The following is a 27,581-nucleotide window of genomic DNA, read 5'->3' on the forward strand; positions in this document are numbered from 1 at the left end:
ATGTAGTATCCAAGGAATATCAATCATAATTTTTAAATTGTTATTTCCCTATTACCTTAAATGTAGCTTAATTCACATAATTATACTTATAAAATGGCTGGCATCGGCATTGCAAATTAATAGGTAAGGTCACTGCTTTTGTAAAGTAGGTCAGGTGATTTTGACCGGTCTCAATACATTAGTTATTTCTTAGTTGACTTAATTTTTTCTCTCCCTCTTTTTCTCCCGCAGGTCTGAATGTGAAAGCTCACGAGGTGTCAGGTACGTAAGAAAAATAATACTAATTATATCGATCTCTTTAATGTCAGAGCATTTCCTGTGGTCAGTTGTGCGCTCTGAATGGTGAAGCTGTGCGGTCTCAATGGAGACACAACCTCAATCAGCCAATTAAATGCATTCTGTTTGACAAAGCCTTATTGACCGTGTCTGTTGGTGGTCCTTTTCACGGCTGATTCTCCGCGGCTGTGTGCTGGTCTGACCTGTGGCTCAGACGGAGCGGTGCGGATGAGCCGTAACTGTTCCTGCCCTGGGGGAGGCGTGAATGCAGTGGAACGCTATGCTTCCTGACAGAACACAGATACAGAGAGCCCTGCTGCGATTCACATGAGGCGTCCTCCAGGAGTGCCGGCTAAGAATAGTCAAAGTAGTCTGCGCGCTCAGGAAAGTTTGCCCAATGATTGTGTTGTGAACATGTGACAGAAATAGCATCGTAAGTCACCTTATCTGCCTGATTTATTTATTATCCCAAAATGTTGCTTTTGCATCATTATGAATGAGAAATTCAGAGCAGGTCTGAGTGTATTTAGTCCATCCCAGAGCAATTGTCCTATGTTGACAATGAGAGCAAGTGCAGTTCAGGGATTTGTGTCACACAGGCACATTATGATCATTAACAAAATGGATCTGAGGACATGAAAGACTTAGACTTAAGGTGTTTGAAACTCCAAAGAAGTGCTAATTGACTGCATCTTTTCAGTGATAGTAGTACTCCTGAGTAAAGCTTCCTTAAATGTACAGCATGATACAATGCAGAATCGAATGGATTTATATTGTGTCTGAAGTGCCTGCTAGTAGCTCAAGGCAGTTTGAAAGTACCAACAAGATGTGTTGTGACCTGTGATTGAAAAACGCTTATGGATTGACCTGGTTAAGGGGTTTCTCCAGAATATACTGCTAACTTGGAAAGATTGCCTGTTAGCTGTCTTCAGGCAAGCTCTGGGGCTGGTTAATGGACCAGGGTTCTGTGTATACAGTTGATCGGGAATCATGCAAGTACATCGAGAGTACAGCAGGAATAGTTCAATATGTTTTATAATGTGCTAATTCACTGTATATATATTTTTCATTTTTGTTACTTATCGTGGCACTACATATACAAATGAGCTGATTAGAAATTCTTAGTATGCCTGCATGTGGGGCATAAAATCTGTTGTAATTTTTCTGTATTTGAGAGGTTTACTCTGAAGCTCTGCATGTACTGAAGTTATAACTTGGGATCCAGGCCATTCTCAGATATATTTTCCATACCTTGTTATGATGAAAACTGTCCTTCTTATTTTTCATTCAGTATGAAGGTGCTGGATTTGAGGTGTTCTTGACTTGAGCATTACTGTGAGGGCAGTAAAGAGCCCAGTGAGAGGGCAAACGCAGAATCTGGGCCGGTTTATCAGTGTGAAATATAAGATATTAATATGTACTGGAAGCACACAGATGTGAAACAATAATGATAATAGGCTAAGAACTGCCCCTGGAGGTGTCGGCTATCACTTGCCAATGAAGTGTTGGCAGCCTTCAGCAGAGCTGTGACTGCACCATGGCTCTTTAGGAAATCGGACTGAAATGGCACATTTTAAACGCCTGCCGATTTGCAGTCAACAGTAACAGTATTTTGTCCTTGATTTTTTTCTATCAATTATTTTTCAAGTATTCTAATAATCTATAAAGCATTCAGTCTTTTATACGCAGTCTCTTTATAATATTATACGATTAATCATTGTCAAAATTCAAATTGATTCTTTTTTGCATTCAATTTACTCACTTTGTTGGATTCATTGTTGGGCCTCGATTCTGAATCAGTCATGGCACACTGCTGTGTACAGGTGTTTTTTAATACCAGTTCATTCAGATCAGCAAGATTGACAGGTCCACCCAAGGTTTCAAGGTTTATAATTTCACTCCCTCCTGCTGCTAGTACCTATTTCTCTATGGTAAAGAAAACATGAGATGCTTAGTAACACTGTAACAAACAACTCAGCCTAAGTTTACTTCATTTAAATGAATACAGATCTTTGTTTGAGTGCATGGATTTTATTATAAATATAATATACTAGTTCAATGTGAAACTGAGCTGACTTTATTTAAGAGCATGAATTCTCTAGAGCCTGATTTGCACGTGTGATTGAAAGCATTCTGATTGGTAGTGCTTTTAAATAGACCTTTTCTGATAGGATTCCTTAGGAGGCTCTTGGAAAAATGACACAATGTAACAATGGCAATTTATTTCAGTTCAGTTGTTTTCAGTATCTTGGTGTTCCTTTGATAAAAGCTGATGGAATTACAGATGTATGACTGAAAATGCAAAGCGTGCTGTTTTCATTATTTCGGTTTCAGGACGCTGCAGTTTGACATTTCTATGTCTTTGTGGAGATTCATTTTGCATCATCCGGCAGACATGCCCATACTCGCAGAATTTAGATAGCTGTACAGATGTAGATACAAGCAAATGCACATATGTTCAGTGAAATGGCCCAATACATGCACATGTATGTTAAGTTATTATTATTAAGTTCAGTTTAGTGATAGGAATAGACGAGCAGTGTTGGGCTGAATGGCCTGTTCTCGTCTTAAGTTATGTTATGGTTATGTTATGTTATGTTATGTGATAGGTGGAGTCAGTCCATCGGTGACAGTGTATTTAATGCTGCCATTTAAGTTTATAAAAATCTAACGAGAATGTGCGCCATCTTGATTAGAGTCACACATTATAACCACAAAAATGCACCCTTACAGGTATGAACTGTATTCACTATTTTGTAAAATTGGCCTTATTTCTTGCCATTTCATGTGAAGTATGACTAGATGTATGCATTGCGGTTCTAAGCAGACATATTTTACTGCGTAGAACCACAATGCATAGTCATACTCCACCAGAAATTCCAAGAATTGCCTTGGCCTTTAATGTTGCAAAGCTGGCTTTAATGCTGGAAATGTTTATGTGGTCCTTAGAACTCTGATAAACAATGTGTTTTGAGAAACTAAGCATTTACTGCTCATTTCTAATCTTCTAATCTTGCTGTATATTTTATTTAGTTGAGGATGACCGCCTGACTTTTAAGACGAGGTGCCAATAAATATGTAAAGGAGTACACGTAAATGGCACTTTCTGTTCAAAGAGCCAAGAGCACTCATATACAGTGTTAATGGCAGTAACTGTAAAAATCTATATTAATGCTTCTAATTTCCACACATGAATCCATACATGAAACAATACTTTATGTTTCAAAGGGTACAGTGTGTTTAAATATTCAAGGCTACCGAGTGACTTGCATATTAACATTTAGTTAATTGAAGTTTGATATTTTATTCAACGTGGATTTTGGAAGAAGGGTTGACAACCCCTTTACTCTGTGTACCCACTAACATGCCCAGAGGACAGGATAAGTCTGCCCTTAATGCCCACATGCATTTCTCAGCTCATGCATTTTGATTGCTACTCCCACAGAAGTTCCCTAGATGTTTTCAGCTCATAAAAATAAGTCAGCAGGAGCATCAAGTGACACAAATCATCGGCAACTCCAAAAACAGTGGGCGGCCTGGATTGTTCTTTTAAAAAATAGATGTGCAAGTTTGTGTGTGTGTGCGTGCGCGCGTGCGTGCATGCGCACAAGTACATGGGCATGTGCGTGTGTGTGTGTGTGTGTGTGTGTGTGTGCGTGCGCACGCGTGCATGGGCATGTGCGTGTGTGTGTGTGTGTGTGCGCACACGTGTATGCGCACGCATACATGGGCGTGTGTGTGTGTGTTTTTTAAGATATTTGGAATCTGTGGCGATGGCAGGTATATATGCCTTCTGCGAGCTGCAGGCTGCTGGGGCATATTGGGGCTGAAGCTGATGTGAGCTATAGGGACAGCCGCTGTGGAGGAGGGAGAGGCACTGCCAGGGAAGCCATGGGAGAGACTCTGAAGCAGGGGCCTTCATGGTCTGTGCGGCTGAGAGCGAGGACACAGCTGCTTAAAGACCTCCCAGGCTCCGTGCTGTCTGACGGAGCCTGGCAGTGAAGATATCCCACAACCAGCCCGTCAGGAGGAAGAGCAGACCTGTGACAGAAGGAGGATCTAAACACTAGCAGCTCAAATGTGCTGCAGGTGATATCGGGCAGGAAATTGCAGTCTTGTCAGATCCACATAGTTGACCCCAAATTGTTGGGTAAAAATGCGAAGGACGGTTTTCGATGATGAGCATTTTGCATGGGAGGAAATTGGGTTCGTGCGTCAGCGTTTGATACAGTCGAGACTACAATAACCGGTAATGCATGAATGTAATTGTAGGTCTCGAGAATGAGAACATTAATTTGTCTGAGGAGTCGGAGAAATTGTGTCAAGAAAAGGTGAAGCAGGGATAAAGGAACGTGTGGAGTAATCACACAGAGAGCGAAGTGCCAGAAATATTATTACGCTCAATTCTGTTACTACCATTCAACCCATTGTGCTCTCCCAGCTCGTGAAAGTGTGATTTTGCCGTCACATTCATCAGTATGTTGGTGTATTTTTTTTTCCTCGTGAAATAAAAATAAAAAATATGACAGAGCATAGATAATATGAGGAAAAAACAATACACAACATAATCTGCATTAAAAAAAAAAACATAAAAACACCAATCAGGCAAGTGCTAGGGAATACAAATGAGTTTTTAGATGCTTTATATATTTCAGCTGATTGTGTCAGTCTGAGGCTTTGGGACTGGGGCAGTTAGTGGAGCTGAGATGTGTTGGGGAACTGAAATACAACAGTGGTACTCTGAAGAGCATCAGCCCTTTCATTTCTGGAATTAGCACAGTGTACTGAAGGGGGAATCATGTCGAAAAATGTTGTTTGAACAGCTGTGCTACGAGATGGCTGTGTGGGTGAAACCACACATATTTGAATGTGATCCTCCCTTGCATTTTCCATTGGTGGATTTTAGAAAGGCTGTGGCTGTGCTCACTCTGAAATTTAGAACGTAGAGATTGCATTCTCTGCCTTTTGACAAAATAGCAGAATGTGCAGCAGCTATTATCCCTGCTGTTTACGCTATAGAAATATAATTTCTAGTTTTCAGTTCCATTACCTCTGAGAGTGTGCTGTGCTAGGCACCTTACATCAACACTGTCCAGCATGTTATTATTTTCTTTGATGCATGCGTGCTCCTGCTGCTTTCAACAGTATGGATCTGTTTTGGTTCTGCACTCGGCTACTTTACAGGAGACAGCTTTTAAAGCAGTGGAATGCCATTTTATATCCGGATCATCAATCAAGATGGACTTTAGAACTTACCGAGAGGGGTGTCCCTGTGGCACGCCGAATAAAGACACCAAAGTTACGGTGCAGGGCTGACCACTCCAGGGTGGATTCAAATCTCGCTGGATCATTTGTTGTCCAATGATGAATCCCCTTGGGGATGTATTTGCTACTACTGATAGTGCGACACCTGTGTGAATCACACCTGTAACAACAAAAACCAGATGAATAAAAGCAGTGGCTGGCTGCAGTAGCAATCTAGGAGGAGGAAAGTGCTAGTCTTCACCCTCCAGGATTGTGTGGGGTTGATGAGAGAGTCCTACCAGGACTGAGAACTGGTGATGAATACATATTGGGAAGCAAATGGTGGGTGGGTGGGGGGGGGGGAGAGAGAGACTGTATTATTAGCAGTATTACAACTTTGATCAAGATTTAGTTATACTTGTCCTCGGTTTCCAAAGATATGTGCTGTGAATTGAGTCAACAGAATAACAAGTTCCTTGTTGTGAGAGCAAAAACACTCTTGTAGCTACAGTAAATTGTAGCTGTTTGCTGGAGATTTGTTGGTAATGCGTGCCTTTTTAGAAACATGGTTTTACAACTTGCTAAACCTAAAACAGGTTTTAGGCTTCTCTTGTTTGTTATGTAGTATTTTGCTCTATGTGACTTTCTCACATGTATTACATTTATTTGATTTTTTACTGTCCTTTTGCGATGTGGTTGTCTTAAACTGAGTCATGTTTTGCAAATATTTCACAATATACAGTATGTGTTGCATCATAACCTACATTTTTATTCATTCATAAATCGCCATTGCTTTCATGAAAGTATTTTACTGCTGAGATATTGATTGACAAATCCTCGATGTGAATGCCATTTGGCTGAGACCTTGTATATTACACCAAAAAACCAAGTTGTTCATCGCATCGCAGCCTAATGAATCCCTCCAGCAATCACAATCTGTTGTTTTCCCTGCTGAGGGACATTTCTGGTATTGACTTCCAACAGGAGAAAATGGTTTGAGATAGAGCACTTTTCATTATTTGTATACTGAATGTTGAACTGTGCGCCTCCCACCAGTACAGTCTGAATTTAATACGCAAAGCTGTAAAAATTCTGAAATGTTAAGGATTAGTGTACAAACCACAACATAAATTGATATTTTGCTAACGCAGCAGAAGCAATTTCATAGGTATCGGACAGCATAATTTGGCACTGATTGAGCTGAGCCAATGTTCTTTAAGTGATATTTTTAGTTTTTGCAAAGGAAAAAAAAAAAGGTGCACTGATCTGAGAACTGGAATGAGATCTGTGCGGAAAGAAATTGAGAATGGCTGCTACTGTAGGTGAAATTCAATAATTTACAGTTTTTTTTTACAAGCTGTAGGAGACAGTTTGTGACATCTTGTGTTTGGAACTCGCTAGAAACTTCTGATCTTTTTTGAATTATATGTATTATAAAGTCATATTCCAATTATATTTGAAAATCGGGACATATAAATTTCCGTGCACACCATATGTCATTACTGTATCTGTGTCATTCAGGCTCATCCAAACTCCATATGGCAGTAAATAAGTCCATCCTGTCTTCACCTGCTCTGTGGTATCTGGTAGCTAGCACTGCGTTTAAACCCTTTCACAGCCACACTCTTGATATGATTTGAATTGCGGCCCACTTTTCCGCCTGACCAGCTGGTCTTGTAGAACAGTGCCACCCTTGGAGACAGCACAGATGAATTCCATCTGATAAAGGACACTGAATTGTAGCCTTTTGTGAGAGTGTGCTCCTACTTTATGGAACTTCCTGCAAAATATATTAATGGAATCAATTCCCAAGAGCAGAAAATACAATATGTGTAAAAATATACCGAAGAAATCACTTTCAGATGTTTAAATATTTTATGTTGCTGTGAAATATATTTATTCTTATATTTTCCAATAAGTGCGCATATTTTCTGTCTATATTTTACAGTTTATTAAATTTCCTTGAGGGCTGTGCTGCACCGTGCATCCCCTCCTCAGGAATTTTTGAACAGGGCACATCAGGTCCCTCCACCTATTCCAGGTGGGCCCTCCAGATCCACCTCAGGCGTTCCGTTTGCCTGAGAGGCAGTCCTTTCCCTGCAGTTACGGGGATGCGGGATGTAATGGACACCGCTGCTACACCCGTCACCCAACGCAGGTCGTATTGGCTTTCTTCCCCCTTCATTCAGAGCACCGTTCCCTGGAGTAAATATAGAATGCGCTGTGCTGACATGACGCTCTTGAGGAGAGGGCAAGTCAAAGTTGAGTGTGACATTGTGACGACTGCTCGCGTGGATTTACAGAACTGCGTAGCAGGGGCTGCAGTTGAGGACATTTCTGCAGGGCTCCAAACCTACCGTACTAATGCAGCCCCTGTGGCTCATGCTTGGCTCTTTGGTTTTAAGCTCAACCCAGGGTATTTCCATTGTGTGTGATGGGGAGGGAGATATGCCATTGCATACTTCAAACGTACACTCAGCTCAGAGACGGAGCACGTAGTTCTGATGTTCTCCTATTGCGTCTGGGGAACAGATGGAACAGGAAGCGGGGAGAGACCTTTCTGTGGCACGCATGTTTTCCCCTGTTCCAGCTCGGGGACCGGAACACCGAAGCCCGTGCCGAACAGGGGTTCCGGGGCCACTTTGCGCCGGAGGGCCCATCTGTCGCCGAACGAGAGGCGCGGTCCCCTCCCCGCTTTTCCCTCCGACGCCAACGGCCGTCATCAGAGCGCCATCACTGTCCCGCATCTGGACCAGATGTGCGGCGCCCCTCCCTCCCCGGCGCCCTCTCTCCCCCCCGCGCGGCGGCAGCTGCCGCTCCGCCAACGCCCCGCCGCCTCTCCGACGCGCCGCAGTGCCGCGTGTCGCTCCCCCAAATTGAGCTTATTACTTGGCGAAGAGTCGCTGTCATTAATAATTAAAAGCCGCTGAAATTACCGCTGCTTTCTATAAATAACCTCTCCCATAAGGGCCACGATTGCCATGATACGCTGCACACGTGTGGAGAAGGAAGCCTTCGGCACTGAGTAAGCTGTTAAGATTACACCTCACGTTCCAGTCAGAGACGTGCGAGAGAATTTTTTTAAAAATTGACTCTATACTCTCTTGCATTGCTGCTCTAGTCAAGTAAAACTGATGCACTATGGTACTGCAGCACATTGTCCAGACTTCTTTCCGGGTTCGTAGTGAAGTTTGCTGGCTGTTTTCCGGAGTATTTTGAAATAGTCTTTTAATGTACAACCGCAAATGTACAATTCCAAATGCAATGTTTAACACTTCATGCGAGAATGTGTCAGAGCTGGTAATTTGTGTGTCTGAGACCGATATTCTTAGCCGCTGAGGCTGCTGGACCGAGGTAGCCTCTCGTGGCCTATTGGCCTCCAACAGAGCAGTGAATGTGCCCCGTGTGTCTTACTGTATTGCCTTTTCAAATACTGCATTAAATAATGGGGTTTCATTTCTGCAGTCCAGAATTCACATACTTTTTTCATATATATCTTAAGAACTCTGGATGAATTGGCAAAGTAAATCAATCAGTACATTTATGTATGGTTGTGTGCATAATTGTGTTATAGTATTTTCCTCATCGGAAGCAGTGATTTGTCTTTGTTGTGATTTTCAGAAATTGCTCATATTGAAGTGTTTGGCGGACACAAGCAAATCTATACCGTCAGAAAATCAACTGGGCTGAACTCAGGAGAATTTCCCATCTACTTTAATAATAATTTAGCTCCTGGGGGTAGCAGGAACAGCCTTTGTTTACAGACTAAACCAATGCCAGGAACTATGGTTCAGTCTCTCAATTCAGTATGCCAGCTGTCAAATATTCTGACATTGCACATTTAAAACATGTCAGCCAGAATAGGAAAAGGCCATTTACAAATGAGTCTTGTGTTTATTTGCAGGGCCACAAATGATTGACGGGCAAGGCGAGCCAGAGAAGGGAAAATATTGATTTCTCCAGAATCTATTTTGTGTTAGCAATAACTGTTTAATTTATGTCTGTAGCATAACTTCAATTTTGGACCCAGAGAAAGCCTGCGATTTCCCCTTTGAAGTTTTATTCAGAAAGCATAGACCAACAAGCATTCTGTATGAAAACTACTGTTCTTTGCCACTCATTATGTTTTCACCAGTTCACAAAAGTGAAAAAACACTATTCTCTTCCCTCCTAATGAAATAAGCTTGAAAATGAATATGTATGCAGTGGAAGTGGCATTGGTCTTTATTGTGTGTGTATGTATGTATATACAGTACATATATACACTCAATAAAGCCACTTACACGCTGAAGGAATTCAGTGTAGAAGAATGCTAACACACGTCTTAGCTTCGGAAGTAGCATTCTCACCACAAATGCATATAGCACAAAATGCTTACATCTATATGCTCAATTAAAACCCACCGTCTCCCTGACTGTTGTCACATGACTTCCCTGAATCTAAAACCAGATTCACTTCCTTGATCGATGAAATTGGTGTAAACTGGTGTAAATGGGTAGAAATAGATTTGGCTGCGACACTTTTGCTTTCATCTTATAAAACCTTTATTGGAACTGGCATTTTGGAGTTTTGCTCTCTGCCGTGCTATTGTTTAATGTTTTATGGAGATGAGTGTTCTGTCTGTCACATGGAAACAAGGACATAATGGAAAGTAGCCTGTATTCAGAGGATTCCCCATCCCTGGAGAAGCATTGCATATTACAAATGAGAACTTTTTGAGCTCCTGGCAAGTATAGTATCCAGATATCCTGAAGGTAATTGCTTGAGTACTATTTAAATTTGAAGCAGTGAAAGGAATAGAATGTTTTCTTTAATGAAATGTTGACAGTAATGAGGTTTTAAAAAAAAAATATATATATATATATTATAGATATTCAGTATTCCCTTTAGCGTTCTCGCTTTCATTTGCCAGGTACTAGCACAGCATTGCTGCAGACAGTGAGTGGGTGGAATGGAGTCTAGGCCTCATCACTACAGGGGGATTTTGAGAGAAGTGAAGCTTCATCTCATATCGGTGTCTTGCTCACAGAGGCTGTGCAGTGATGTGAAATTGCATTGCTAGATAGAGTGAGCTTGCATTACCTCAGCGATTCAAAAGAAGTGTCCTGTCAGCCAGCTTTCAAGACCTCGTGTCTCATATCGGAAGGTATGTTCGCGAAGCACCGTATGTGTGAATGGGGCAAGCCCTCCACTTAATAGAGAGGAAGGAGACCCTGTTGGCCAAATCACCGAACTTCACACCGTATCAGCTGAAAGAGTGCATTAGCCTTGAACGTCTGACCTCCCTTTCATTCCCAGTCTAACACAGCAAGTCTACTCACCGGGAAACAAAAGAGCGGTTCAGATATTGTTATCAATATTTGTAGGTCACATTCTCCCCCTTCGAGGGTCAAAGAACCTATTTCATGAAGTGTCAAATCAGTCAATGTAAGTCAGCGGAATCAAGGAGCTTGAACTAATTGCAATTTACCCTGGATTTTCCAGGTCACCGTCCAGACAGGTTGGGGTTGAAGCAGGTTTCAAAGGCGTTTTCTTGAAGAGCGAGGGACACGTCACCCCTCATTCTTTACAAAGCTTTTGTTACTTCCTGGTACTAATTTGTAAGCTACAGATTTGGTTGGGCCTTTAAATTTTCTCTCATTTTGAGAAGCAAATGTTTATTGGAAAATTATATGCAGTAAAATCTTTCTTTTAACTCACTTATCTAATGTTAATCAATCAACCAGAAACCTGGAGTTTGAGTTTTTCAGAATGTAATTCTAGGTGCCCTTTTACTTGATGGTAAGGGAGTGGGGGGTGGAAAGTGAGAAGTGTTGAAACCAGTGCTGTGCACTTGCCCATTACAGGCTTCTGTTTACTGTAAGAATCTTTGTCAGGTGATGGTTGTTTAAACAGTTGCCCCAGATGTCCTAAAAAAATATTTGCTGCTGAAGGTCATTTTTTTCCCTCATCCTGTAGTGGTGTGGGGGAAGGGGCGGGGCTACCGCGGTCCAATGTTTATTTCAACTGTGGCATTAGAATAATATACTGGAGCTCACAGTTGTTGTGCCAAGTACAATTAGTCCTTGAAACCTCTAATCTGAGGCTGGCATTGCGAGTTTACAATCCGTCAGATATATGTGACATCATGGAGCAAGGGTGCTTTGGCGATTGCAGTTATGTAACGTGGAACCTGCTCTCCAGCGATAACAGGAAGCTTATATGGGAAACAAGGGGAAATCTCCGTTGGGTTTAACCCCGCAGCTCGGGGATTATTGCTGGGAGCTGGGGGGTGTGGGGTCCCAGGGAAGCGAAGCTTGCAGTCCTCCAGTTGCATTTGCTCATAAGATCTACTGGTTTAAACGCGGGCATAAAGCACAGCTTATTCACATTGCAATCACATGTTGCAAAGTATTTTATCAGAACTAATGTTTTCCACATTGACACATTGTGGAAGTTGACTTAATTTAGTTTGTAGGCTATCTGTTGCACAGTTCTAACAGAGGGAAGGGATAAAATCTTAATAATTCATGTTTTACAGAGCTTAACACTGCCACTGCAAAAAAAAGGAAAACGAAATAACATTTGCATTAGGAAATTAATAATTCAGTAAGAGGAAACAACAGTGTATAACGAGACTACATTCAGTTAAGGCATGATATTAGTCATGCCTTGTGCAAGAATTTTAGATTCCCCCTCCGTCAAGTCTAAATGATGTGTTTCTGTGACTCCAATAGATTAAATGTTTGTTCCTCTGATTACTGTCCCATAATAAAACATTAGGCCTACTGGGTCTGGTCCGCTCTGATGTTGGCTAGAAGGAAATCAAATGAATTCCCTGTTGCGAATGCAGGCTAGAATAAATGATGAAAAGATTCATTCAGATTGTGGTCTAGTTTGTGCTGGTGTCTGCTGTGCAACAGAAAATATGCACAGCCTTAGAGTACACACACAAACTGAGCGCAAGGCAGTGCAATCAAAGGCCTTGAATGCCAATACCAAACTGCGCAGTGGGGCGTGTTGTGGACGCTGGTGTTCACTCCAGCCCCTTTTCCATGTGCAGCGTGCTTTCCAGTGGAGAGAGAGACAGGCCACGCACCCTTAGCCACAGTGTGCTACTTCAGGACGAATGAACGTAGCGAAGCGATGGCTGCCTGTGTTTTCAGAGGCTTCCAGATAGCCGGGCCGTGTTCGCTGGTTCCGTCCCTTTCTGCAGGTGAGGGAGGGCAGCTGCCCTGTCTGTTTCGGCTGATGCAGGTCAATGAGGAAGCTCAACAAGGCAACGCTGGGCAAGGAGGTCAGCTTAATGGAACTGAGCACCTCCACCCTGCGTGAGCTCTGGGCCCTGGCCGTCGTACGTCCAGGCCTCGCGTTGCGGCAGGAAGTGTGTCGTACTCCGATGGCCCCATGATATTTATCCTGATGCTGTTTGACTCGCTCCATGCGATCCGGCTCCTCAGACTGCAGGTGTCCCTGGGGGAGGGTGGGGTGATCAGAGAGGCCTCTGCTGGTTTCTTTGAAGAGATCTAGGGATAGCTGATGCAGGACGTGTCATCTTCTCCACAGTCACTCTCGCAGACAGCTTTATTAATTTGAGCTGGTTGCAACCAGCAGGAGGACGGTTGTACCCTTCCTGGAGCCAATTTAAAAGATCTTCGCAAACTCGCTGATTTATGTACTGTTTATCAAGGGGTGATTTAAATAATGATTGTATTTCAGTGCACGAAAGTTATATTTTAAAAAGTTATTACATAAAAATACTGCAAAACATTTGCAGAAAGGAAGGTTTTATGAGTTGAAAGTTTAAGTAGGCCTAATTAAAGTCCTATTCTGCTGGAATTCTTGCTCCATAGTAGCATATTTACAGCACATAAGCATTGTCTTTGTTTTTTTGACGCCTAGTTTGGATTTAATACTGAGAACCTAAAATACTAGCTCGGGCAATTTTTCTGCCCTTTATAGATAGTTATTCATACATTGCGAAGAAGCCATCTTGAGAGTATGCCCATGTATTAGCATATATTTGTCTGAACAACCATTCCCTTATTTATTTTTTTATTTCTGAACAAGCAGACCTATTGTAATTAGTGGCATCTGTGTGTATTTAGTGGCAGTGCATTTGTGTTTTGTCGAGATAATAAGCAATGTTAAATGGAGCCTAAACGTAAAACACACTCTTTCATTGGCAGTCCCCACTATGTACAATGAAATGACGAGGTTTTCCGCAGGGAGGAGGGGCAGGGGGTTTGGCGGAACGAGACGGGTGTGCGCACATCCAGTCATGCTCACCTTGCGTCTGGACCCCCTCCCGATGTTCTGCTCCCCTCGCGGGGCGCTGGCTGCGAGGCGACTGGGGCGTACTTCCTCTGAGCGCATTATCCCTGTCCGCCAGTCAGTCAGCATCAATCCTCCAGGGCAGCCGGCTCAGTGACAGGTGGCCGATCCTCCCATTACTCACTCTTCCTTAGCAATTAGACTCTGGGAGCGGATACTGGCCCCGCCCGGCCCTGCCAGGCCCCGCCGGGCCCCTGCGTTTGCCTCTGTAGCGTCGCCCTGGCCCAAAAAGCACGGTGAAGCGTGGTTTAATTAGTCTGTTGTTACCTACTGTTCCGTGCCGGCGATTTGACCCCTCTCACCCCTGTCTCACACCCTTCTTCATTTCACACCTTCCCCCGGCTCTGTTTGCTCGATCCCCGCGTCATCCCTCTGTTCACGTGAAGCGGCCTTTGCCCACGCTACTGTGTGTGATGCCATTCGGCAAAGCTCCCCGGGTTCCATTCCCGCTTTTAAGTCATTGAAATGCGAGGCAGGTCCCCTGGAAAATAATGAGAAATTTGTTTTGCTTAATGCCCTGGCTAGCTCAGTAGTCCGTGTGCGGCGAGGACTTTGCTGCTGGTCTTTACAGTAATTTACATCAAGTGCAAGTACAGGCCCTTCACTCTCCTGGGATTAGGAACACTTCCTGCATTATCCCTTTCGATTGCTGTGTCAGCACTGTTACTTTTACTTGACTACGCGCACTAAGTGTTGGCATTACGTTGTGTCTGCGGAGCACCCGTTGCTCATGTTGTTCTTTGAGCGTAACCGAACTCTACTGTATCCTGACTTCAGTTTTAAGGTCCCTAGAGTGCGTTCTGTTTGCTGTTGTGTATTCTGGCTTGCATTCTGTTTGCTGCTGTGCATTCACACCTGGTGACTTTCTTGTCCTTTAGTCCGTGTTATAAAAATGTAATTTTACTCTGTGGATTCCATTTACTTGTGCTGCCTCTGCTAAAATGTTGTCAGTAACATAACCTGTGAAAAGTAAGCTGAACATATCTCTCTCTTTCTCTGTTTCTCTCTCTCTTTCTCTGTCACACACTGAAGACGGCATGCTTCCTTGCCTATCGAAGTCACAGAAAACCCCGGCAACCTTATTTCACCACTGTGTAGAAGAACTTATCCCTGTCGCCAATGGAAGTCTGCATCTTTTGGGTAAATTTAACGGTTTACATAATTTATTCTTTTTTTTGTTTGGCTCAAGTATTTTAATTCATGACATTGCTACTTTGGGTTCTATACTGCTGTCTTGATGGAAGAATTTTGTCAATGGTTTTCAACCATTTTCCCCATGGAAATATTGATCTGTGCTGAAATTTATTGTTTGCCTGGAAAAATGGAAAAATTCTGCATTAGCTGGAATGGGCACTTCTGGCACGTTTGTTTATTGTTTTGTCATAAAAGTACAAAAGTATTCAGTATGAATTGGAAACGGATCTCATCTTGCACTGTTGGTTAACTCATTCAGCTATGGTTGAATTTTTGAGAAAACACTTTGTATGATATGTATCTATGAAGCACTAAGGCATTTTGTTTTGCTCAATACTACTCTTACAGTATGTGTTTGTGTACTCCACTTTCCTTATAATTAGAGCTACCAGTTTGTCACCCCTTGCTTTTTCGCATGGTACTTCAGTCCTCCGCCAGCTAGAGGGCACAATAGCCTTTCTGTCACGCCCCTTCCCAAAGAATTATCCCAATTTCACCACCTCAGTGATCTAAATTGATAAAGTAATTGCCACTAATTAAGCATAGACGATGATTGACAGTGATGTTTACAAGCAATGCATGTTAAACTCAGTTTGATTACTTACTACTGTGGACATGCTGCAGTATTTTTAAGTGTTGTACAAAGGCTTGATTGGTTTTGCTAAAAGCACTGGGAAATACCCAAATTAAAAATGAAAGCAGTTATATAACATTTATCTTGCACAAAATAGTTTTTTAATGATAAATTCATGATTTAACAAATTAACTGATCGTGGTCTTCAAAGAAGTGCTGGGCTAAAACAAAAACCTGCCTTTTTCAGGTGAGATTTGACACCCCTGCTTTATATGGATGCATTTTTGTTTTTACTGCAGTGATACAATCCTGGTCCTGGAGACCCACAGTCTGCTGGTTTGTTTATTTGTCCTAAAGATCAGTGTCCAGTTCAGACCCAGAAACCAGGTGACCTGAACCAACTGTGTCAACTGCTTTAATGTATCAATTGCTTTGCTACTTATGTGCTGAGTAACAATGAAGCCAGTAGACCCTGTGGCTCTCAGGGACCAGAAGTGAGGACCAATGGCTCAAAGACATGCTTTTCACAGCATTTAAACTTCCATCCATGTTCACTTTCCTTCTTGACTCTCCCCATATTAGAGCAACTGATTGTTTATAAATGTCTCAATTAGAAACTCATTTGTCTGAATAGTCCCTTAATTGTGCTGTTGGAGTGCTTATGGGAATCCCTTGAGGATAACCATTGACATGCAAGTATAAATCCCTGCAGGTCACATGGTGGAGACAAACTGGTGGCCCGACTTATAATCGAAAGGTTTATTGTCATTGTCAGAGTTTTTATGCTCCCTGGGGTCTACGTCTGTCATTGGCAGTGAAGTTTCTTTAGTTTGCTGGCTTAGTTTGTTTCTGTCCTGCTTTTGTAACCATACTGTGAGTGCAGTCATCGATTAGTGTGTGTATATAGAGCTGAAGGACCTAGCAGACCCTGTCTTAGGAATTCATCTACATGCAGCAGTTGGGAGCAGAAGATCATATTAAGACGTGAGTGTATTATATTGGACAGGTTGAAGATTCCATAGCATCTCTCTCTCTCTCTCTTTCTCTCTCTCTCTCTCTCTCTCTCTCTCTCTCTCTCTTGCTCTCTCTCGCTCTCGCTCTCTCTCTCTTGCTCTATCTCTCTCTCTTTCTCTCACACTATCTCTCTCTCTCCTCGGATAGCTTCCTCCGTTCTGTCAGGGGTCTTGCACTCAAAGTCCATTCCATGAAAGCAATGAGGCAGGGGGATGGTATGAGTGTGCCTTAGGGATAAGGAGGGTCTCTGCTCTGACTTTTACTTTGTACTAGGAGTGTGTGCGTGTGCTCTGTAGTCTTTTCCTTATGGTCAATGCACATTATTTTTTGTCATGGCACTCATTGGTTAATCATTGACCCTGCCCATGTTGAATGTTCACTCCTGCTGCCGTACTACTACTAAGTCGCTGGATAAGAGCGTTTGCTAAATACCAAATTGCGTTTGTAATCTCTCTCCTTCCATCTGACTCAAGAGCCCTGACTTGCAGCTTTGGAAATATTCAACTGCCACAGAACAGAGAGCTGACATGAATCTCCCGTCTCCGCTTCCACGGCAAGAAAAAAAAATCACTTTTTTTCTTTCTTGAAATGGCATCCGTGTCGCGATCTCAATTCATCCAGTGGGGTAAATCGGGTTCTTAAACGATCCCTGCAGTCGGTGGCGGTGTTGCTGCCATCGCTGCACCACGACGGTGCCTTTTGTCGTGCGACGGAACTGTATGCATAGCACCTTTATTGATATGAATATTCAAATCAGTTTCTTGTGACAAAAGACTGTCAATTCCCCGCGGAGAGATCTTGTCTGCCGCCGTACAGTCAGTCCTCTTGTTTACAGAAACTATTGTGATGTGCGTAATTCCCTCTTTTGTTCGCTGTATTTGAGATTTATTTCCTGTGAGCGGTGTGTCTTTCACACCCATCTCAGCTTTGTGTTTTGGTTCATTACAGAGGCTCAAGGCTCAGCTGAGGCCTGAAAGCTTCTATGCAAATGAAAAGAAATGGAGAGGAGGGGGGAGGGGGGAGGGGGGGGGGGACCGAGCACTGTGGCACAGCCTTCAAAGGGCTGATGGGAATTTGAAAGCCTCCCCCCCCCCCCCAGCACCCCTGCACCCCGCACCCATTCCCAGCTGTGCTTGTGAGAGAAAGCATCAGGCCTATCAGCAGCAAATTCACCAAACTCGCACCAGACCCATCGCCCGAGCAGTAAACGATTCAGAGATTTAACGAGGGCCGTTACTTGGCTCGTTTGTTTATTCAAATGAGCTTTCCGAGACTGCGAGAGTAGAAAGCCTCTGCTGAGTGCCTGTGATCGCGGTGTGCACCTTGAGGTGTTCCACACTGTCAGCCAACTTTAACTGGCTCAGGGGCAACACCCAGACATGGACAAGACCAAAGGGCAGAATTTCTGGCCAGTTAGGGAGAGTGGTACGGCCTGGTGATGCGTGTGTGCGTGCGTGCCTGTTTGCGTGCGTGTGTATGTGCGTGTGTGTGTAGAAACAGTGAAACGGGAAAGGAAGGGAGTGGTCTCAGCGAAGGGAACTGGAGGTCCGCGTCCAAATTAGCAGTGCTGGGTGACCAGATGATGTAGGTCATTCATTGTAATGTAATGGCTTTTAATTTACAAAAGTTAAATAATTACCATTTTTCCATATGGAGTTGATTTTTCTTTAGTTGTTTTGGGCAACTAAAGTAGTTAAAATAATGAAGACCATTTTATTCTGGATTCTTTGGTAGCTTTCATGTGTAGCTGTTTCTCTACTAATAGCACGCACTGCACAGTGAAATAATAAAGCTTCGAAATTACCAGTGTGGCCTGTCTCATAATCTGTGAAATCCATCGTAATCGCAGGGAAATAAGAAGCTGATAGTGTATCATTGCGTAACAGCCCTCTCTTCAGGAAAAGCATCACACAGAGCATAAAGGATACTGTTGTTATGGAATGCCGTTGTGTGATTTACGGGGGAAAAAAACAGCATTTTGCCGTTCATTATATTCATGAAACTGCAACTGTAAATTGTATATTCATGCTGTTGTGATTCAATATGTGGACTTAATAAAGGAGGGACTATATTGTCTTCTGGTGGTTCTCTGCATAATTCTGGGGCGTTTGATGCGTCTGAAGCTCACCACAGCCCTGCTAAGCTCCAGTAATTGATGAGGGGTGTAATACAGGTGAGGGCAGGGGGACGGATAATCACTGTGACAGACACCATCTGTCACCAGCGCTTCTGCTTTAGCCCAGACAGGTGTTTCACCAAGCAGCCATCAAACTCTTTGCCCTGCTGTTCTGCAGTGCTGTCTAGCAGAGCTCATACTACTGGAAGCCATCACCAATTGCCTTTCTCCTCCTATCGTCAATTTGGCCTTTGCGTCCGTGTGTGATTTTAATTTTTTTTATAATTTCTTTTGTGATAAACTGCAACTTTGCCTATGGTTTTCTGTATCTTTTATTCACTAGTGAAATAGAGCTGTGTCCGATGGCCAGGGAGAGCAAGGAGCAAAAATCCCGGGAAAAATGGCTTAATCCCCTTGAATAATATTTGTAGATATCGCTGAATGAATTATGAGGGAAATATACCCTATATATTGAATTTTTCTATTTTTATACTGCCCACTTTAGGATCTCTATTATCAACAAAAGGTTCATTTCCTCATTTTGAGCTTGGAATAGGCATGTGAGTGACGTTCGAGGTTTTCAAATGAACAAGTCCAATTCAAAGGTACTCCAAGCTGCATTTCATCCTTTCCATTCACACATCAGAACAAGCCAGCGAAACGATCATGAATTTGCCTGATTCTCTCATGAAAGCTCGCCACAAATTACAGGGATTGTTTGTGAGCGAAAATACCGTCTGACTGAAGCCCATCTGGAAAATCTAAGCATGAAGATGAGGGGAATCGTGTGTAGAGTCCATTTTGTGCTGGCAAGTCCAAATCCACAATTAAACACACAGTTAAACCAGCAAGGAGTTTTCATACATAACCAAATGATTCCTGTTTCCCTCATTTACAGAAAAAGATTTTCATTTGTACTTTTTTTGTCTAGCCTTATTGGTGTCATTTGTTCACTGAGTGAACTTTAGTTACTGCGATAGTAAAAAGAACATGTTTTCTAGCCTTTTAAAAACATCTGCATTTAATTGTTCTAATTGTACTGAATTCCTGGTGTGGAAGTGTGGAAAAAAGTACTTCCCTTTGTGTTTTTGTCTCTTAATTCACCAGTTGTAAAGTGTGCAATGTTCTGCCTACTAATGATGACTTTAGGCAAACACATCACGGTCACATTAAATGAATTTGGTGGAATACTGAGATTGCCTAGACAAACAGTGGACAGTCTGTTTAATAAAGTCTGATTGGCTATTCACTACACATCAATCACCTGACTACGACTGGGTAGGCAGGGATTTTCTGCCAGAGAGAATTGTTTTCAGCAAAAACGATGCCATTATTCAGTAACGTTGACTTTTTCAAGTGATTATTTTTCAAACTTTAGTTCTGAAGTTTCATTATACAGAGAGGTTTTAAAGTTTTCTTTTTGTCATGTATTTTAGCTGAAGATGGATGTTTATTTAAATTCTCTTATTTTTTAGGATTCTGGTGTGGGTTCCTCTTTAAGTGAAATGGTTCCCTTTTGTCGAAAAGATGACAGAAAGAGTTGCCTGAAACTCTTGTCTTTTGAAAAGAAAGTGTTTTTTCTTCTGCCTCTATCTGAGGGCCCTTTCATGTTGGAGACTCACCTGTGAGGGCAAGCCCATCGCCCTGAGTAATGCGTAGTGATGGGGAAGGGGATGTTGACGCAGTGAACAGCTCCCTACCATTGACATTGACAAGCTATATTTTTCCCTTTTGCATAGCTTTCTCAAGAATACTGTGCTATTGACATTAGCTAGTATTAGCGGAAATCGTGATTTAAATGATTGCCCTGCCTTTGTTTTTCTTTCTTTGCGTGTATGGCGGCACACTAATGAATCCACAGTCATCCTTTGCCTGAAAGGGAGGGACTTCTCTGCTCCTAATTAAGATCCAATTAGATTTTCTGCATGGCATTGCAGATGAAAAGTTGAAGTGTTTGCTTCCCTCAGTGATTATTTTGAACTGTGACACGCCACATTTCTGGGCGGCCACATTTCTGGGCGGCTTTGCTGTATAGTGTTGCCGGTGCATTTCATTACGAGGAGAAGAATGGTAATTCCCCCCATTGCAATGGTTGCCTTTGTGGTGTGTCTTTGCAGCCTGTGTGTTCCTCTGCTTCTGTGACACAGTACAGAGAAGAAAAGAAATGTAAATCCAGGTCTGGTTAATATGTTCTTTCATAGTGTGTGGCAGACATTTCATATTAATTTGTGTCACTCCTACTAAATTATGTAGGCCTGCATTTCTATGTCTTTGTTTCAGGCAGTGTTTGTTGTATAAACAAAACCTTTTTTTTTTTTTGCTAAAATGGCTTCAGATAATTTAAATTTTTCATGCCCTCAAGGGAGTTCTGCTACACTGCCTAAAAGAGTCATTTTATATTTACACCAGATCAGATGGTCAAAGGACCAAATTACCAGGCTGAACCATAAAAGCATTTTCTGTGGCTCACAGAAAAAAATGGAGCGCGCGATGGATTCAGGGCCGAGCCACAGCCTCGTAATGGGAGGACGGGGGTGGTGCGGGATAAGCAAGCGCGGGCTTTGAGCGTTTATGCTAAGGGTTTGATACCGAGCTGGCCGTGCTGGCTGAGATTGTCGGCCAAGGCCGCGCATAAAGGGAATTGTAGCCGTCTCCTGGGCTCAAGAGCTGAGAGCAAAACATGTCAGAGAAGTTTATAACCAGGAGATTGCAGGGAACGCGGGTTAAGTGCAGAAAATGGCGGACATAAGAGAGGAGCTACCTGGAGTGTTCGCTCTTTGATTTACAGAGCTCACCGCCAGCCTCTCTTAGCTAAGCCATGTAGCACCACGCTATGGGTCTGTACTCACACGACTATTTCATCCTGCTGTGGCACTGTCATAGTGGAAGCTGAATGTTTCCGGTTCAGATGATGATTTTAAAAGGATCATAGCTTAGGTATACATTTATCCAAAATACAATGTATATGTGTATTTATACATTGGTATGCATACATACATACATGCATACATACATGTGCATGCATGTAGGCCTACATTATTATGCGTACAGATATGTATATGTATGGTTATGTAATCTATATTTGTGGGTCTTAAAGTGTATCCTGTCTTCCCAGATATCATGAGTGAGTGTACTGGGGTATCACGTTGTGCTGTCCTGAGTACATTTTCCCTGTTATCTGTAATTTATTTTTCTATCAGTGTTGCTGAGATGTAGCATGGGCTGATTATAGAACTCTTTATAGATAAAACTCTCCCAGGTTCAGTTTTTATATATAGTTTATCTAGCCATATTTGTGCATCAAAATTCAAAATGGCAGTACATTATTCCGAGATGATAGATTCTTATTTTGGCCCTTGTGATTGTCACTTTTTTTTTAGCTTTTATTTAAATTTTAAAAATATACGTAAGATAAATTCCTTCTGTTATGTAGATGCCAACCAGGAATTACAAGGGACTGAAAAATAATCCTCATGAAGGTTGTGCGTGTCCACTAATGACACAGTGCTGTGAGCCTGGGTGTTATTTCAGGGAAACGGTGAGCGTCAGCTGCAAATACGTCCACTGCTGTCAGCGGCGCCTGCCCGTCCTCTTCCTGCGCGAAGCGCGATGCGTCGACAGGGAGGACGGGCGCTCGCTCTCCCCCCAGCCCGGCCCGCGATGATGAGGGAGAGCGGGGGGGAAGGGCTGGGGCTAATTCATCACTGTTAAAGGCTGGGTAACAGGAGATGGCCAGCGCCCGAGCTGTCACCGGCCTGCCGATTCCACAAGGCAGTTAATTAACTTTACAGTGCCGCTGCCGCAAACGGGTGCAAATCACGCCACCGCCCGCTCCCCAGGAGAGGGGGGGAGAGGGGTGGGGGGGGGACCTGGTGTGCTGCAGCATTAGTAAACAAATTGATCCAACCTTTGGAAAGGCATTGGTATTGCGAGAGAACACGTACAGTCAGTGTCTGAAAATGTCAGTCATTCAGACACAGGCCACGTGCATCAACTTTCAACATAGACCTTCACAGGGGTGGGAGACAATCTATTCTTGGCTATTTGTGTTGTTTCAAAGATGCTTAAAAATAATGTGACGTAGCATTTTCATTCCCAGCAAGGAAAGCTCCATCTAGGATTTTTGTATTTAATTTTTTTTTTTTGCTGATAGATTGTTGAACTCCATTCATTTTTATGTCACTTTAATCTTGGCCTAGCATACGGTCCATATTTTTTAATAAGTGTCACCTTTGGTTGAGGCACACCATAAATAATACGGATAACATTTTTTTGTAGACGGACGGAGTCGCGCACCCTTTCAGAATGATAATCGGATTGCCTTTTGAGTGGGCATCCATTATCTGATTTGCTTCCATACCATGGCCTGTATCTCCAAACTGTCTCTTCCCATACACTCAGATATCCGTTTCCGCTCTCGCTAGCTGGGTGCCCACCGATTTAAAGACTCATTTTCTGATTGTGCTGTTAAGGTGCCCATAAGTTGCTCTCTTCTGTGAAGGTTACGCCATCTGCCCTGCCCTGTTCTGCTCTCCTCTCCAAATGCATTAGGAGCACTTTAATGCTGCACCATGTGGAGAAATGGAGGAGTACATATGGTCTGGCTGCTCCCACCCCCCGTCCCCCCCACCCCACCCCACTCCCCGTTTTACCTTTTCGCCGCCCCAAATCCAGTAGGGTGTCACAAATGGGTCTGTTGACTAATGTATGGTGTTTTCTGTTTATGCTTGAACCTCTTTCTCAATGAAGAGGAAGTCTACCCTTTGTGGAGCCTGGATGGTAATGGAACAGTTTTAATATTGACTTCACGTAGGCTAAATGTCATGTTTGCTGGATTTGGATTGCTGTGCTATATAGCCTAGCTGCTTTGCTCCAGTGGGCACAGAGGGGTACTGAATTGAAGGTATTATTCTTTCCTTGCTGTTAAAATCCTAGAAACCTGAAATTCATTACCGCAGCCCATTGGCATATAATTGCCTGAAATTCACTTCCCTTGCTCCCCCCCCCCCCCCCAAAAAAAAAGAGCAGAAGCAGGAACATATGTGGACACTATTTCAGAAAATCGGCTTTTTGGACAGATTTCATAAAGAAGTATCACTTTCTCTGCCAGCATCATCGCTAACAATTGATGAAAGCCCTGGGGAGCCCAATGCACAGACGCTCTGTGAGACTGCTCATATTCCATACTGCGCAAACAAATCTTTCTGAGGAAATCAATCGAGAGATAAAATTGGAACTGTTGTCGGAGAACGATAACAAACGGTAATCATTTCAAGGGATCAGTCAACATCTTCCATGTGTCTTTTTGGCTGAATAATGTTATAATATTCCATTGAAATCTCTCACTCTGCAGTGTCCTGAAAAATGTAGATAATTAGAGACATTAATATTAATATCGTGCCCTGAAATACGAAATTAAAAAAAAGAATTGTGCAGGTATAGTTTTTCTGTTCAGCATTGATTACAGGTGGAATGGGGATCAGATGAATTTTTACCAAGCTGTGATGCATTTTTTATGAACATTCTGTACTTGTCGGAGCTCAGTGGAACGCTGAACCTTTTAAAGCAATGCAGTCTCTTCTCATTCTTTGCTTCCTGTCAGAACTGATGCTCAGTCTAGTGTCCTATCAAGACCAATGTTTTGTGTGGCATTCTTTCCACCGTGGAGTCATTTATTGTCAAACATTGGCTAAATGCTGTTCATGTTTGTAGACACCAGAGCATAATCTGAACTGGCTGCAGCTCACGTTATTTAAATGCTACTGGTCTTGGTGTTGCGGGAAGAGTGGCTGGTGCACTGTCAACTGATTGTTGGTAAATGTGATGTTCCAGATGTTTTATGATCTGTTGTTGCATACATCTCGCAGTAACTGCAAATAAAACCGGACTGCCTGACATGAAAGTGTTTATAAAAGTCAATATCTCCCATCTCCAGCTGGATTGAGAACTGTTGAGAGCTGGCTTTGCGCTCTGCTTTTAATGTTAAATCAAAGAAGCCATTTCTTTAATGATGTTATGAATCATTTTCCTTTCTGAGCAGTCTCTGAGTAGTGTGTTTTGCCCAGATTCTAGGGTAGTGTTCACATTTGGATCATCACATTTGGATCACATTTGGAGTTCAGGTGCTGAGAATATGGGCAGAGGTACAAGAATTCTTTGTGTAGCTGTGTGCGTGCATGTGTTTTTTTTTTGTACCATGGAAAATGGGAAGATTCTTTTTGGAGGTGTTCAGCCTAGGCTGTGGAGAGGATCCAGTGGGGCTCACTCTGTCTTTTTGAACCTCCGTTCTCTGTTTCTCCATCATTATTTCTGCTTTTCACACATATGGGGGACACATCAAAAGCGCAGCCCTAAATCAAACACTGAATGTTGCGTAACGCAGAGCACTGTGGACACCCAGATTCCTACGCAAAGAAAGTTCCAGATGATGTCTGCTACAGAAGCGTTCGGGGACTAATGCTGCATCCGCCTTCTGTCCGCCACTCATAAACTCACCACAGGTGACAGAAAACCAATACAAAGCAAATTGCATTTCTCTGGAACACTAGTTTGCTGAACCCTGCCCATTGCTTTAAATGTTATGAATTCAGGAGCGGCCTTTAACTTCTTAACTTGAAAGTAATTCCTAACAGCGTGGAATTCATTTGTTCTGCCCATCTCAGTTGTGTCCATGGAAAACTTAAGAAGTCTTAAGATTTATGCGTGGCAGCGCTGAATAAGGATGGTAAATTGTGGCTCCAGCCCTTACCTAAGACACATTTGTTCCGTATTACACCTCAGCCCTCCCCCGGCTGGTTCAGCTCAAGGCATTTATTTATTTTGACTCTTGTTCAATGTCTCGTTCCTGGGCACGAGAAGAACACTCTGTTTCTGTGATTGATGCTTTCAGTCATACACTTCTAGCCGTTTGAAAAATGTGGAATAAAAAACATATTTGTATAACTTTAAGCAAAGGCATTGCTGAATCCACACATGCACACACACACACACACACCAAAAAAATGTTTAATACAATCCCTAGAACTGTATTTTTAAACTTGGGTGCTTTATGTTCTTAAATAAAATTGAGAAGTAAGCAAGTGACTTCAAAGCACAACTTAACATAATTTAGTTTTTCAGGCAGTGTTGGAGGTTAGTCTTCCATCATGTGTTGAGATTAAACTCCCTGCAACATTCATTTCCCTGACAGCTGTTATGACGTTTTTATTTACTGTGATGGTGTGATTGTGTCAAAGCAAGATGCAGAGCCTGCTTTCACATTGTTATTTCTGATTGTGTATTGGCATTCCTGGAAAGCCTTCAGAAGGACTGAATTAAAAGGAATATATTACTCAATCCCTATTGCGTGTTCAAAATTCAAAATCTGACACATTGTGATTTTAATGTGGAAGGTATTGCATTTTATCCAAAGACTGATTGAGCAATGGTCAGATCAGACCCTGGGGATTCAGCCATTGGTTTTGTAAAACTGAAAAGGCTGCTGTCAGCTGTAGGGGTGCAATTTGAGACAGGCCAGTTGGGTCAATGTGGAAATGTAATCCGAGCTCCAGCGTATTTACCGAGTGTTGATTTCCACTGATTCAGCACTCCGCTTGGACCGGAAGTGCGAGTTGAGTTGTTCTGCAGGTCACTGTCCGGTGTTAGATTTGTACAGTGAAATGGGAGGAACTCGATGACACAGGAGACTGTTCCGGAAGCCTGCACGGTTTAATGTCGAACAGTGGAATAGCTGTTTTTTTTTTCATGTTTGTTCTTTTTTTCTGGAGAGCGCGTGAAATATTTATGTGAAACCCAGCTGTATTGCAGCTTTAGCCAGCGGTGCGAGGAAATGGTGCGAGATTTGCGAAGTCATGTCGCCATCAGGAGCCGGAGGAAAATGCTGATCATTTCTACATAAAAACCCGCCCTTTTTTTTAAAATTTTTTTTTTTTTCTGCCTGTGAATTATTTAGGGCAAGCGTGCCTGGCGCTGGGCGGTGTGTGCGCACTTTGTTTCTGAGCTGATTAAAAGTGCCGTTCTCTTTTACTGCTGTGATTGTCTGCACCACACCCTGCTCCCCGGGGAGGCCCTGGACACCGTTCAGACCCCACCCTCGCTTGCAGGGTGCCTAGAAGTGATCCACAGACACCGCCCCCCCCCCACCTCGCCCCCAGCGCAGCCCTAGCTGATTCAGGAGACCCACGGATAATGGCCATCTCAGGCACTAAACCTTTCGCTGATGGAGTAAATTTGCTGAGGAGCTTAATTTCCCTTCCGTTCTGGCAGCCGTGTGATAGCGCCCGGCTGTTTCCAGCTTTTCTTTTTTCTTTTTTCTTTTTTTCTCGCCTCCCGTGTACGCCGCTCATTTGAATGGATTACTTGGATTATTGTTGTTATTTTATTTTTTATTACGTACTTGGACTTGTTATTTATTATTTTTAGCGTGCAGTTTCCCATCGTTCCTTCCAGAGAACTGCTGTGCCTCCACACTTATGCACCAGTAGCACCAGTAGCAGTAACATGTGCTCTCCTCCACTGTAGTCCACACGCCACTACAGGAACGTTAGCTATTATTGAGGATAGCTGCTGGCCTCTGTGTACCTGCCACATCGCTGCTAGCCTCTGTGTACCTGCCACATCGCTGCTAGCCTCTGTGTACCTGCCACATCGCTGCTAGCCTCGGTGTACCTGCCACATCGCTGCTAGCCTCTGTGTACCTGCCACATCGCTGCTAGCCTCTGTGTACCTGCCACATCACTGCTAGCCTCCGTGTACCTGCCACATCACTGCTAGGAGCCAGTGCAGCGTAACCCAAGCCTCCCTGGACTCGGCTCCTAGCAGGACACAGTCCGTTATATCCCACCACTGTGA

At 43.1% G+C, this 27,581-nt stretch overlaps 1 protein-coding gene across 1 annotated transcript in view; it reads left to right on the forward strand.

Annotated features, from left to right (window-relative positions):
- iqsec1b (IQ motif and Sec7 domain ArfGEF 1b) overlaps window positions 1–27,581 on the forward strand; it is a 178,385-nt gene that overhangs the window by 40,628 nt on the left and 110,176 nt on the right. Inside the window, exons 2-3 of the mRNA XM_035387609.1 lie at window positions 232–261; window positions 14,866–14,973. Coding sequence (XP_035243500.1) covers window positions 232–261; window positions 14,866–14,973 — 138 coding nt within the window. The remainder of the gene's footprint in view (window positions 1–231; window positions 262–14,865; window positions 14,974–27,581) is intronic.

Source organism: Anguilla anguilla, chromosome 13, assembly GCF_013347855.1.
Source record: "Anguilla anguilla isolate fAngAng1 chromosome 13, fAngAng1.pri, whole genome shotgun sequence".
Lineage (NCBI taxonomy): Eukaryota > Metazoa > Chordata > Actinopteri > Anguilliformes > Anguillidae > Anguilla > Anguilla anguilla.